Genomic DNA, 14,904 nt, shown 5'->3' on the forward strand with positions numbered 1-14,904 from the left:
GCAAATTGTAGTCTGGAGTCTGTAGGCCATGTTTTGACCATTCTCGCTGCGTTTACGCGACTTTATTCACTAGAAAAATCAAATCAAAAATTCTGTTCTCCTCTCTGCTTCCTACTTGCCAATTTTCAGTGGCGTTTTGCATGACGTCAGAAAAAAATGGCTTGGCTTAACTGCACTACTTCACGGCTCGCCGGCCACCAACGGGTCATCGCAATTCGTTCGCTCAGTTGAAACTACGCCATGACACGTTAGTGAATAAAAGAATGTGCCTTCCTTTAGTTTGTTAGTTTGTACACTGTATCAAGCTCCAAGTCCAGGTCGCTCCACACAAGCACTGCACTAGCGCACATGCGACGTTTCGCTGACTGATATGCTAGTAGGAAAATCTAAGGCCAATTGAAGGCGGGAGAAGAGTCAGCGAAGTTAACCCTTTGAGGATCGAATTTTTTTGAAAAAAACTTTCCCTGGTGGTCAAATTAGTTTATTGTGGATTTGGAATGTACAAAATGTCTAAAGTCTAGATGAAATGGTAAAAAATTATCAGGAACAGTATTTTGGGGTCAGCATCATTTAGAACTGAAAAATGTTCAATAGTATTTCAGAGTGTGGTATTCCTTGAAACACGGGTCTGCGCACAGTGCCTTATCGCAGTCTGCACGCATAAAGCGCGTGTTCGAAAATGAGCTGTCTTCTTCCGAAGAAAGACTGTCTTCTGATTCAGACTCGGTGAAAGGAGCAAACTCAGAGTCAGAAGAGTCATCGCGGTTGGTGTCATCAGAACGGGCAGTTCGTTTGGCCATATCGCCGCTTCGCCGTGCAACTGAAGAACTCGAAGGCAACTCAGTAAACGAGGAGAGCAAGAATAACTCGTGCTCGCCGGTGATAAACAAGCTAATAGCAGTGCCAATATAGATAAAAATCAACTTCCGCTGCCCCCGCAACGGAGTCTCCGAGTAGGTTACTTAAGTTCCAAGCAAGGAGGGCAAGAATACCTAGTGAGCGTGGGTAATAAACAAGATAAGAGCAGCGCCAATATAGATCGAAATCAACTTCCGCCGCCCCTGATAGCGAGCGCCGATCAAGTTTCGCGCGCCTGCGATGCGATCACGTGGCGAAACTGAAACCACGAAACGCGTTGACACGTACAGACGCCGTAACGCGCCGAAGCCAGAGGGTTCTGTTTTTCACGGCAAGAAGGTAGCACAATCAAATTTCAAACACTTCTTGTAAGTCCCAGGAGGTGGCAGCACCTCCTAGGGAGCATGCATCGTTAATATGGCGCGAAATTTCAAACGGATGCTCGAAATCGTACCCGTACGGCAAAGACCTTGCGGGACGGAAAACCGCCGCAGTACACGTACGGCAAAAACCCTCAAAGGGTCAATATAGGTACTAAGGAAATAAAATCAACCGAAGCTTTTACCGTACAGCTTAAAACTAGGGTGCAAGAAGCACTTTTCTACGCTAGGTGAGCAAACAAACTCAATTAAGTTAGAAGTCACACAGGAAGCTACAAAGGGCACTAGTATTTTGTCAAGGCAGAATCCCTAGGCCAACATCTCGTCCAATGTGGCAAAATGAAAGTATGCAAAGTCTGTCTTTTATCTACAAATGCTGCTTTATCTGCTCGGGAGTCTCTTTGCTAAAAAAGAAGTGGGCTTTCTTTTTTCCAAAAATTAAAGAAGTCATCGAAATAGATGAAAAAAAATAACATTCACAGAGGTCAAATTATGAAATAAGCATGAACCACATGTGCACCCCCGCACTGGAACCCAAGAGACTAGGTACCATGCCGACAGGTGTGAACTTGCCAGTTCGATCCCAAAAACCTGTTAGATTCAGTGAATGTAAGCAACAGTTCCAACCAAAAAAAGTACAGCCACTCCACTACTGTTTCCCTCAAACTTGCAGAACTGAGGTTAGATGTGAGTTGCTTCTGCAATAAGAGAGCGCAAAAACAAACAGGGATAAATAACTACGAGAACAAAGAAAAACCTCATGGTGTCGAGAAGCAAATGCGATGCCAAAAGCAGCAACACAGCTTGTGGCCGTGAGATGACTGCAGCTAAAGTGGCCTGCTTAAAAAATTACCCGGGGCTAGCCTGCTTAAGAGACAGACCTGTTCTCTTGAAGTCTGCGCACAATTTAAGCCGCTTGCGTATGCTGCTCTCCGAGTGGGAGGGAAAGGCCTTCTTGATGTCCTCCATCTTTATCCGCCGGGGACTGTCAGTGCTCTTCCAGAACAACCGGTAGATGAACACCTGGAGGGCACAAGGAGGGGGGGTTAGAAGTAGCACTGGAGGCATCTAGGAAAGCACCTTGTGCAGGTATCGTTGAGTTTGTGATGACCTATACCATATATCTTTGATTCCAATATTAGCACACCTGGTTTGTACAAGTAAAAAAAAATGAATGGGTACAAACAATTTTTACGCATTACGTGAATGTTAGAACTGGTCACTCTAAGACAACTTTTTGTTGGTCTTGAAAACAACCTTCTACATGCACTTGCACACGAGCTGCACAACATAACTTGGATCCTGACAATTCAGAAGGGAGGAAAACAAGGGAGAAGAAAAAGGAAAGAAAAGAGGGAGAAAAAAGGTAAATCCCTAAAAACTTAAAGCGAATGAAATCGATGACTTTATAAGAAGGAGGCGGCCAAGAGGCCCTGTCGTGGGATACAGCAATTAGGGTAGGGGAAGATTGTCCATATAAAGCTTGTTCACAGCACTTCAAGCATTCACTTAAGGATTTTATGTCTGGTTGCGTTCCTCGGTGCTGCCCTATTGTGGCAGCAACAACACACCCAACCTTTTCCACCGCATGTGGGCATGTTCTGCTAATTCAACTGACTGCGACCAGTTCCTCACAACGCAAGTACGCCCAACGACTTCTGCAGAACCCGTCCAGTATGTCAGAAACAACCCCTAAATGTTACAGCAAATTAGAGAATTCGGTCTAAAAACAGGTCTCCATAAAGTAGTACGGTGGCTGAAAAAGAAAAACTTCTTTTCCCCAAAAAACTGCAGCCATTCTGTACATATCCTGTGCTTACAGGAAGAAAGAAAAAAGGACCATGAAGTAGATAATTGTGCTAGCCAAACAGCCTGTCAGCAGATCACCAATAACCTACTGCTTCACAAAAAATCTGGTTCTTATTATCATTATCTTCTTGATTCATTGGTAGCAGGCAGTCATTGATAAGATGTAAAACATAACTCGTTGTTTACACTTTTAAAATTAAGCTGTTGGTTGTTAAAAGTCAACTAAATACACATGTATTCTGAACTGTGCTGTGTGTGCAGTGTTTGCTTTCTAGTAAAAGATGAGAAACGTGTTTCTATGACCCCACTATTCCATTCCCTTTAAAACCACCTTTGCAGCAAACTTGGCAGAGGTTTCCCACGCTGCTGCAGTCCATCTGTTCCAGTGGGAAATCAGTGAGACGGCAAGGGGTGAACGGTACCTGCAGGAAATCCCTGACAAAGTTGTTTGCCCGCTTGGAGTTTGGGCCTGGGACTTCAAAGAGGGGCAGCTCTTGGCCAACCGTGTAGATGGTCTCCACTTCTCGAATGTAATAACTGGCGAGAGAAAAAGAAGAAGCACACGGCTTGTTCATTTCACGATAGCTTTGCCAACGGGGTGATTCGAAGCACCCAGTCCAGTTTGTTTTTTTTTCTAAAGGCTCCCATCCACAAGGGATGGGTCATATCAGGCACAAAACTGAGCAATTTGAAAGGTAACAGTTCTTCCAAGAATTTATACATACATATGTACATACATACGTATGTATAAATTTATACCTGCATAAGTATTGCTGTACGCACGTAATATTGCTCACTTGTGCACCTGTATGCATGCATACACACATACGTACATGCCATGTATCTTGCTGAAGAAAGCTCAAACTAGTGTTTCTAGAGGTCCCTTACACTTATTACAATAGCAGCTTGGCTCCAACACTAAACTAGGAAGCAAACTCGTATGAGTTAACTAATTAGTTACACAACACGACATTAAAAAGTACACTTCTGTAGCAATTAATTATGTTTTAAAAAAGATTAAAATTTTTAGTTCCTGTACCCACTGCAACCTCTGCATTTGTTGAATACATGCACGTCCAAATATGTTTCCTAGATCTTCCTTTTTCTTGAGGCAATTTTATGAAAAAAAACACAGCGACGAGGATTCGCTGCACCCGTTCCTAATCAGTGGATTATTATTTTCCCTTGCTCAGTCTCTCTGGCATGGCCCGTGCACTGCCCCTACAATGGCTACTTCATAGTTCACGACCATGAGCCCCGCCCAGCCTTTGCTGTGCCTGAACTCGCGATGTGCCCACGAAAGCACAGCAGCGCCAGAAGAAGCCCCTCTCCCCTCCCCGCACTCACTGCTGCCGGGTGCGGATGAGGAGGAAGTCGCTGTCGGGCAGGTTGTGCTCGTAGATGGGCGCCCGGAAGAGGTTGTTCTCGAACGCCTGCAGGCTCTGGCCGGGAGCCAGGGAGCCCAGGAACGGAGACGTGTGCGCATACGCCGTCTCCCCGTACTTGTACTCGGGGGCCCCGCTGTCCTTGCCCGGACGCTGTGCACAGGGGAAGGGATCCTCAGTGTACAAAGCGCACTGGCAGCCTGAAACTACTCCATCCAGCCACTTCCCTTTCGGGTACTTCGTGATTACCCCAGAATCCAACAACAAGTGCCGCGTGCTTTGCACATTTTGACATAGGCCACACTTATCGTAATACACTGCCTCAACAAGTGAGACAGCAAGGGAGGTCCGGAGTATACGCACCCTCTTGTAGTAGTTCTTGATCTTGGTGGCCATGCCCACCTGCATGACCAGGGGCGGGTGCTCCTCGGAGTACTCGGACAGGATGACCTCGCCGTCGCGGCCCGTCAGGTCCTCGGCCGTGCGCATGAAGAACATCTCACCGCCGCCCGAGGCCTGGCGCTCCTGCTCGCGCATCTTGGCCTTCTTCTTGATGTGCTTGAGCAGCGGGATGACGCCGTGGGGGCCCGGCTGGGCCAGAGCCCCGTGCGAGTAGCGCTTGAGCGCAGGCCGGTGGAACGAGCGCAGCTTCATGGGCCCCATGTGGGTGGGGAAGAAGGGCGCGCGCAGCTCGATGGCCGGGATCGAGTGCTGGATCAGGTTGCCACCCACGTTGGGCTTCAGCGCCGAGTCCTGCGTCAGCTTCGGGTTGTAGAACTCGTCGTTCGAGATGTTGTACGGGTCCTTCTCCAGCGTCTGCACGGGCGGCTGGGGGGGACCAAGGGGAGTGGGGGCTTCAAACACTCCACGCTTTCTTCCCTTTATACACGAATAAGCAAGCACATCAACTGCTCCCTCAAAGCGAACATCCCTTCCAAGATTCCCCCCGAGCAAGAAGCTGTTACTCACCGGGCTGGGCGGCTCGGGTTCAGCGATGACTCCCGCCTTCCCCAGGAGGATCCGCGACTTCCGCACCATGTCCTTGCGAATGGAATTGAACAGCTGCACCAGCAGTCGCGTTATTACCCTGTCGCAACACCCCAGCTCCTCCCCAGAGGGGAGACCAGTGGCGGATCCAGGAAAGTTTCCCTCGATTGAGGGAGCGGGATTGGCCGCAGTGGTACAAGACGCAGAACGAAGGGGATGGCATGTACGTCTCTAGTTTGACCACTTTTAGAGGGAAAGAAAAGGGGGGGAAGGTCTTCACAATAATCCTTATTGCGCACCCTCTGGATCCGCCACTGGTGGAGGCAAGCACATGCTGATCAAAGCACAAGCATGCAAATCAATGCTGGAGATCGGACCAGTAAACCTCTCGGCAAGGGGAGCAGGTGTCCAATCGCTTTGCCAAGTTCTGACTTCGCAAGGCAAGCAGGAGTTGCTTCTCCATCAGGAGATGAAAAGGAAAAAAAAGTTCTTTATATGACGCCGATGTGTAGTAACCTCCGGGATGGAGAGCAAACATTGGCACACCTGAGAAAGTCAGCACAACGCATGCAAGCAATTTACTGGAACATCCCCACATGCATTGTGGTGTGCTTGTGGCCGCAGGAGAGCGGTGCAATCACTTTCCATACACAACACTGCAGCATACATCGTTGCATTCACAACAAAAGCTCACAGGCTTGCAAGTGGCTGCCTGCAAGCCTGTGCCAAAACACTGCGACATTAAGTGCAAACATGCTCACGATGCATTAAACCATACAGAAAAAAAAAAAAGAAAGAAAAGCAAGGCTGAAAGAAAAAAAACAAGCAAGACAGGCCAAGAATGCAGACATGCATATACATGCCCGCATGTTGAGTGCAGCATGCAGAGGAAAGGGATGCAGCAAGGCGTGCGTGGAAATGCAGCGTACCAGCTCCTCAACCTTACAAGTTGCACAATCCTCATCATGACCCCTGTCTTCCTGTAAACTGACCCCACTAAAAGATATGAAAAATGCAATTTTAGATCAGTGCAGGCATAGTGGTAGAAAGGAGATACAGCTGGCGAAAGCTTTGAACTGAAGCAAGGGTAGAAAGCCCTCATATTTGATACAGCATCCATGGCCTCATTTTGGTTTTTCTCCTTTGCAGCATTGACTATGATAGACCCCGTTGTCATAGTTTAAATAATAAGAAAATTGCCAGCAAAAAAAAAAGAAACTTGAGAGGCTGAAAAGTTTAGCATCACTATGCCTAGTCTGGCCGACTGTTGATGGTGCTGCACAGCACACTTTCTTATACAGTTATTCAACAGCCGCAATAAAAGATTACTGCACAACTGACCTCTGTCTTGCGCCGCTGCAACTAATGCTACTCCTGATATGATCACCACAAGGAATGGCCAGCCAAGACCTGCACACGGCTCTTTTTAACATCACCGCATGACTTCATAAAAACTGGTACGTGCTAATAAATTTAAGAATCCGCCATTGCATCCAATAACAATAATCAACATTATGCCCCGTTCCCTTCCTGGCTCTCCGAACTTCCCACACGGTATACCCGACGCTCATGAACGCTACCTGTTGCACAAACCTGTGCACACAAAAGTTGGCTGGGAACCCGGACAGCACCGTGTCCAGCTACTACGGCTTACCCCTCACCCACGATGCCATGCCCATCAACGGCTTTGCAGCTGGAGCTCCGCGAGAGAGGAACGCGAGGTGCACACTGGACAGGCAGGCAGGCAGGCAGGCAGGCAGGGAGGCCCCGAGCGTGCGCGCATGCAGTGAGGCTCACGTTTTCAGCGAGATCATAGCAGTGCCCAATGAACACGCAAGCGGAAGGAGGAGGAGGATGTGGCCCCCGCAGAGAGGAGGAGGAGGAGGAGGCTGGCATGCGGCCGCAGGGAGGACCCAAGCCCCGAGGGGGGCGGGCAGGCAGGCCACCACCACCACCACCGTTCACACTGGGCCCCACCGCAGCAGGGAGCACTAGAGAGGCCTGGGAAACAGCGAGGGGGGCGGCAGCAGGCACGCTCTTCCTTCCGCCACACGACGGGCCAAACGGGAAGCTATGGCACAGGGAGGGGGCAACGGCCAAGGAAGAGAACACACACAGAACACAACACACTGCCACTGTGCCACCGAACGCATGCCCCTGTGCTGTGCCAGAAGCATTGTGCAGGGAACTATACCCGGGCCTAGTTCTACGATCCGCTGAAGCTGCTGAACAGGGGGTGTGGCAGGTGAACGGACAAGAAAACAGACGACGCGCTACCACTGCTTGGGTGCTTCCAATGCCCCAAAACAAATCAACATGTATATTCCTGCCTCAACTCCACCTTTTCTTCCAGAGTTCTTTACATGCGTACTCTTGCACACGCCGCTTACCCTCTGAACCATGCTTACTTTTAAGGAATGGCATTGCAAAACCAAAGCATAATCAACAAAACGAGCTGTGAACTGCCAGCCACGAGCACCGTCGGATAGAAGGGTCCCCCAAGCAACCTGCTTGTCCCTAGCTTCTTTATCTATAAAGCAGGCCCTCATTCTGACCGAATCAATGTGTGCTGACAATTTCCAAGTACAGCTGAACCTCGTTATAAGAGACACTGATGTAAGAGACAAATGGGTATAAGAGACACTATTCACCCACATGGTTGGCTGCCCTATCTTCCCCATTAAATCGACCTCTTTTATAACAGACATTGGATGTAGAAGATTGGTTATAAGGGACAAGTCATCCTTGAAGTTTAATCAATAATCTCGCTTGTAACAGACATTTTAACTTCAGATGCAGTGCCACCAGTCACTAATTGCAGTTGCTTCCATTGTGGAAACACAGGTGGACGACAGACACCTGCTGTCACTATTTATTATAACTTCAGCAAACACGAAGTGGTTCAGTCAGCTATGAAATGACAATGAAGCCCTGCCAATGGAAATGCAACTGACAGAAGTGGTTGAAGCTTACTGCCATCCATTGGATGGAGCACGATCCCACATGCGGGCTCTCCCACTCGCGTAGCTCCCAATCAAGAAGCACTGCAGACATTGAGTCCTGCAAGCGTAATGAATAGCCTGAGCACACAGCGGAAGAAGCTGAGGGCCCTGGCTATTCATCAGGCTTGTGAACTCAACATCTACGATTCATCTTCCACAAACAAGGAAAGAAAAAAAAGCTTGTAGAATCGGTTGTAAAAACAAAGTTTCATAAATTCTGGGACCAAACAATAATTAGAATGAATCTTTTGAAACATGCTATAGCGTTCTTTTGAGCTTATTTTAGTCATACGGTGCCCACATTGAACTAGGGTCTGATTAGTAAGTGAAAACATGGTTCCCTGCTTATAAGAGACATCTCGTATAAGAGACAGAAACTGCTCCCCGGTACGTGTCTCTTATAAAGGGGTTCAACTGTAGCATTTTTAAGGGCTTTCAGGTTTGTAGCCCCCCCCCCCCCCTTTCCCCACACACCCGCCAAACGTACATATTAAGGGTAGAGCCAAAATGCAAGGTCAGAATACAAGCCACCACACAGCGAGTGAACATCTGTGCACATTCACAGTGATTTAATGGCGTCACAAAAGGGGCACAACAGTGAGTGTTACACACCAATTACGCCAGGTGCGAGGCGCAGGGGTGCTCGCAGTCTCTCGTGGAACAACCGCACACTTCAGGACTAATGCCAAAGAGAAAACCCAGCTTGCGAGCATCACTCATGGGAAGCAAAGCATACATTTGCTCAGACACGCACAGCATATTTTCTAAGAGGAAGTCACTTCACCCTAGTACTAAAATGAAACCCATTAAATTTTTCAGCTTCAATATCCAAATCGCACGCTTTCAATTGAAAACACCAGGCAAGGGGCCTACACAGAACAGGATAACAGGCCTTCACCTTTTTTTCCTTCACTGGTTCTGCGTTTGCGAGCGAATTTGGGTCCGGGTCATCAGGCACTCCCAGTATGATGTTCTCATCGTTAGGATCCAGGGTCAGGATCTGGGGCTCCGGTTTCTTCACCATGGCCTGTGACAGCAGGAAAACAGCTGGTCGGGTACGACAAGCACACCTCATAGCAACAAGCCTTCCGCAAGAGGTCTAAGACGCACGGCGCCCATCCCTGCTGAAATCCAGACCTGTGCATCCCAGATGACTTCGTCTTCCCAGCAGCCGTACACGAGCTCTTCGTTCTCGACAGGAAAGATGGAGTACCACGTGTCGTCCCTGTCATCGCTGACATCCACCTCTGCACAGTAAGGATGGTTGCCAATGGTGACGGCTGTGATGCAGCCGGCAGCCAAGATGATGCCACAAGCACAGGAGCAGAACAGTAAATGTGGAAAAATGACCTACTCCAAAAAGGATAGCATGAATTGTGATAACTACGTATCCTGTTGCACCAGGTACGGTCGGTCGCCCAAAACGAAATGAAACGCAGGCACCAAAATATTAAGCCTGAACATATACAACACTGCCTCTCCCCCGAAACACCCCCTGAATTTTGCCACTTTGAAGCGAAATCTTGAAATGTGTGCATTAAGGCACACTTGCCATCTAAAATACATCTGAAAAGTCCTTTGTGAACTGAAACACATTTTCACACAAAGTGGCTTTCAAGCAGCCAATACAAGCCTGGAGGTGGTTTTTCCAAGCTAGAAAGACTATGCTACATGCAAACAACTGTTGAACCAATTCTCAACCGTTTCCTCTCTTCTGTTTGCAGACCCCGAACTGCACCACAATGCAAACTAAGCACAGTGCAGAAGATCGGACTAGCACAGCCCCAGCAGAACCAAAAAAAGGCTGCCACTGAAAGTGCAACAGGAGTTCAGTTTTCTCAAAGCAGGCTTCAATGCCATTTATGTGTAAATATTCACAATGACAATTGAAACAACCATGATTAATAAGAAAGCGTTAAAGAAATAATACAGAAGGCGTTTTTGGGAGGGGTTTTGTGACAATGTCATTGAAGTCTTCATACGTGAAAGAAAGTGCCACAGGGGTTGCCAGGGGCAGGAGTTCAGCTACTTTTGTAGAGCTTTTTAGAGATAAAAAGCAGAAGTAGACAGCTCTTTGGAAAAGAAGGTTAAAAGTTGAGGCAGCTTTCGCACACGCTAACTTGTTCACACACACCAGCTTTCGCACGCATCATTGTTTCCAATTACTAAAAGTCAAGCCATGATGCTAAGCGCCAACGTGTGCTCAAATGATGTTACAAAAAAGGGGAAAAAAAAAAAAAAAAGAGGAGAGGCGTGGTTGTGGCAGGAAGTAACCAAACAGCAGGACTCACTGGAGAGGCCCGCCTTGGAGCCTGCCTTGGCCAGCATGCCCTGAGACATGCCCTTCTGCGTGCCGCCCAGCAGGCCTGCACCCGAGACACTCTTGGCTGCAAGGACACAGTTACACAGAGTCACACGCACATGCTCTGGGCACGCACGCTGCAGCCCACCTTGCTGGCTGAACGCTGACGCTGTGCGGTTCAGGATGGAGGGAACCCAGCCGGCCGCATTGTTCTTGTTGTTCAGCTTGGCCAGCACCTGCATAATGTGCAGAGGTCCAACGAGCGTGAGCCCTCGTTGCGCTTCAGCCACGCAACACATTTAGCACAGACACACAAGTCTTCAAATCAAACTTTTTATAAGGATAACAAATTGTCACAAGTTTGTTTACCATTGGCTTAAATCTTAATAAAGCCAATTTGACTGCCTATTACATTTCCAACCACAGCGAAAAAATAATGTGCTCTGATTTTATATGAAAAGGGTGGGGATACTGATGCTGCCACTTTTATCATGGGCAACAAAATTTGTATCCTACCTCTTGAATGCAATTCGTCAGGTGATAAAATGCCAAACTTCTACTTCCAATAAAGTGGTTTGAATAAGCATTAACATTGAGAATGTTGAACTTTGACCTTGAGTTGCAAATCATTTTATGGCCAATTCCAAGTGGCCAAATAAACAATATACAGTCAACGACCGCTTATTCGGGCCCTTAAGGGACCGCTAAAATGTCCTTGAAAAATCAGGCAGTCTGAAAAAGCAAATGTGCCGCCAAAAGCTCAATTTATTGCTTACTGTTGAGTGAGTGGGTGGAAAAAGTGATGAATGCGTTTTTGAACCCGTTTCTGTACCGCTTCTGAGCGCGGCCTTCGGAAGGTTGTCACCGGACCACAACACCAACTCCGTTGAGTGTCTCCTCGCAGATGCATTTCACACACACACAAAAAAAAATGTTCCTGCAATAAATCCCAGAAGCTTCGTCTTGAAGCACTGCAGCCAATTCAATCAAATGCGAGCCACAGTAGCGACAGAATGTGGTTTCCGAGTATCCACAGCATGACCACAACTAGGCCTACTTGCTAAGCTCAGCAACGCACATGAAGTGCCCGGCAAATGCAAAGGCGAAGGGGCAGTCGAAGCTAAAAAATATAACCGTTTTTGACGCCAGTGTCCGTATTCTAGTTCACTCTACTGTTGCAGAAGCGGAAGCTGCTTCAGAAGCGGAAGATCCAGCATCAGAGGTTACTAGCGGACATACTGGCACACAAGGCTAGAACCGGTTTCGAGCCTATAGGTGGAAAAAGGAAAGAAACATGGTGGCAGCAACACACATCAGCATGCATGGTAGCCGGCCCGGCTGATGCTTGGATAGTCCGAAAAATCAAACAGCCGTCCTAGCGTGTCCAAAATTTTGAGCTGCGTAAACCATTGAATGTATGAGGTATGTCCTGGTGCCGGAAAAAAGTCCAAATCATCAATGATCAATGTCCGAAAAATCGGTTGTCAACTGTATTCTGACTGATCACCATTGTCTGCAGCCAATTTGTGGCCACTGTGGGACTAAGGCCTCTTTCACAGATTTCCAACCACTCCCGTCACTGTTGCTTGTCTTGATTATGTTTTCGGATGTTCTAGAACCTGCTCAACTGCTTGTTGCATTTTTTTCTATTAAAACTACGCTATGTAATGAGGTTACCCGACCGCTTTTATTTCAGTACTCGCTTATGTCATGCAAAAAAGTGATGTAAAATTGAACTGAACTGAACTGAGCCACTGTAAAAGTAAATTCTGTCCTCTCAAATAACCAAATTTGAATTATATCAATTTACTAATACAAAGAAGGTCAAAATTTCAATGACTCATGAAATGAAACATGAATGGGCTAGCAAAAGCCAATTCCATTTATCAGGGGCTCCATTCAATTCACCCATCTGAGAAATTTCCTCTACTTGACCTTCTACTTTGACTCAAAGGGCAGGAAGAGGCTGGGAGGAAGGAACTGCGGGACAGACCTTGTGCTTGATGTCGTCCCCATTCCATATGACGTCGTCCTCCCACTGCAGCTGCGACACCATGAGGTACGCATCGTCTGGGAAGTCCTCTACGTCCTTCAGCTGCATCGTGTGTGGGTACTGGTCCCTGTCCTCTCCATCCTGCAAGATTCAGCCACATCATCACTGCACTGACTGACATTAAACTTCGATGTGATCAACGCTGTTTCCCCCTTTTTTCCCCTCATTTCTTGCACTTTTCCTACATTTTGACATTAGCTCAAACACAAAGTTGTCCTTCAACTATAAAGCATCCTTGTTGGAACAGCACATCCTACGGAGGACACAAAAGTACAGTGTAGGCAGCTCACAAATGAAGAAATGCGTTGTTAGATAAATTTTGTTTTCCATTAAACCCCTCGATTTCGGTTTTTGCAGGCTGTGTGTGCCACGTGGTAATGTTCCCAAGAAGCTCTTGGCTCCTGCTCACATCAGGACAAGCCGACCAGGCACATAATTCCTCAAGATCATTTTGCCATATCCAGGGGGGAGACAGCCGAAACACATTTGGGAGCAGTTTCTGGCGCAGCAAAATCTTGAATTTGGAGCACAAAAATCGTGATTTGGGGCAGCTGTGTTGTCTTTGAAGCTTCAAAAAAAAAAATTTTTGTAGCAAGTTTGGGGAACGAAAACACGTTTGAATCAGTTTGAAATACAAACAACACACAGAAACAGCCTTTTCAGAAAGTGTTCTTTAACAGAGTATTATCACTGTAAGTCAAATGCTTTTTCTCACAATCTATAAATGTCGGGTTCAGAGGTTTATGATACCCTCAGCATTTCTTGATTAGTTGGTTAAGGGGGGAGGCTGGTCTTAGACAAACTTTTTTATTTTTCAAGCTATTGAGATGAAAACTTCCAAACAGATGTATTTCAGCATTCTGATTTCAAATATCAATTTAGATTTTGGATATCACAAGTAGTTCTAATTTCATGCAGATTTCATTGTTAAAAGCCTATCCCCAATTTTAAAAAAAATCTGCCTTAATGATGCTTCTAAACTGCACTTCATTGCATTGCTTAGCCACCAGGGAGTGCAATAAAAGTATTCCCATGCTTCTAGCCTTCCTACAACCAATTGTATGAGGGTTCAAACAACAAAGTTTGAACAAACTTCGTCCTCATAACAACGAAGTTTGTTCAAACAACGAAGTTTGAACCCTCATACAATCGGTTGTAGGAAGGCTAGAAGCATGGGAATACTTTTATTGCACTCCCTGGTGGCTAAGCAATGCAATGAAGTGCAGTTTAGAAGCATCATTAAAGCAGATTTTTTTTTAAATTGGGGATAGGCTTTTAACAATGAAATCTGCATGAAATTAGAACTACTTGCGATATCCTAAATCTAAATTGATATTTGAAATCAGAATGCTGAAATACAACTGTTTGGAAGTTTTCATCTCAATAGCTTGAAAAATAAAAAAGTTTTGTCTAAGACCAGCCTCCCCCCTTAATATCATGAACACGATCTAAAATTGAGAAAACTTCGAAAACTGGCCTGTTCCCTTGGCTGGTGAACGTCTAAGGTTGCACTTATGCGGTTAAGAATTGCTTTGGTGAGAATTACTCTTGCGAGAAAAAGAAAAGGATTTTTTGCAAAGCCAAGTCCTGTGGCAAACCCGAACATTGGTCCGAGCTTGTAAAAATGGTTTTCAAGTACAAGAAATCAATGCAACGATCAAAATATAGTTTATTTAACAGCCCATTACCTTCAATGTTAACTAGTATCCCAAATAAATTTTGGAGCATTGTTAATGAACAGGAGCAATCCAACATATAGCTTCTCGACCACATTCAAACCCAATCCTTAATTAAGCGTGACTGCGCTAAAATGCTTTGTTTAAAATGTTTTAAACAAAACATTTGGCACTGCGTTTTTGGATGTTTCAAGTTGAACATATCCTCATTATGACTGTCATAGATATTCCAATACTTGCAGTCATGACTGATTACTCAGGTATTGTCGCCATTATCGAACGTCTAAAACTATCGTCCCATTGAGGCCCCGGTAAAATTAACACAAAGGTTCTCAAGAACATGAAAATCTATAGTTTTATTATATCATCCAAAATATTTGAACAATCTCTCTTGCCCGGGGTTTTTCTAGAAGATTGGAGAGTTGGCAAAGTGGTTCCACTTCATAAGTCTG

The 14,904-nt window shown here is 46.3% G+C and overlaps 1 protein-coding gene across 9 annotated transcripts in view; it reads right to left on the reverse strand.

Moving 5' to 3' along the window:
* The window catches only part of Taf1 (TATA-box binding protein associated factor 1), a 59,427-nt gene that overhangs the window by 34,206 nt on the left and 10,317 nt on the right, over positions 1-14,904 (reverse strand). For 6 of the 9 annotated variants that reach the window (XM_077702306.1, XM_077702304.1, XM_077702302.1 and 3 more), the window contains 11 exons: positions 12,717-12,857; positions 10,872-10,959; positions 10,713-10,808; positions 9,559-9,668; positions 9,320-9,448; positions 7,217-7,420; positions 5,402-5,473; positions 4,796-5,260; positions 4,395-4,585; positions 3,470-3,584; positions 2,120-2,261 (listed from right to left, as the gene is read on the reverse strand). In XM_077702306.1, coding sequence (XP_077558432.1) covers positions 2,120-2,261; positions 3,470-3,584; positions 4,395-4,585; positions 4,796-5,260; positions 5,402-5,473; positions 7,217-7,420; positions 9,320-9,448; positions 9,559-9,668; positions 10,713-10,808; positions 10,872-10,959; positions 12,717-12,857 — 1,753 coding nt within the window. Of the gene's footprint in view, positions 1-2,119; positions 2,262-3,469; positions 3,585-4,394; positions 4,586-4,795; positions 5,261-5,401; positions 5,495-7,216; positions 7,421-9,319; positions 9,449-9,558; positions 9,669-10,712; positions 10,809-10,871; positions 10,960-12,716; positions 12,858-14,904 lie in introns of all 9 variants that reach the window. The other 3 variants (XM_077702308.1, XM_077702309.1, XM_077702307.1) reach the window with 1 other exon arrangement.

This window comes from Haemaphysalis longicornis, unplaced genomic scaffold (assembly GCF_048455015.1).
Source record: "Haemaphysalis longicornis isolate Haplotype H1 unplaced genomic scaffold, Haemaphysalis longicornis Haplotype H1 scaffold_3, whole genome shotgun sequence".
Taxonomy (NCBI): Eukaryota; Metazoa; Arthropoda; class Arachnida; order Ixodida; family Ixodidae; genus Haemaphysalis; species Haemaphysalis longicornis.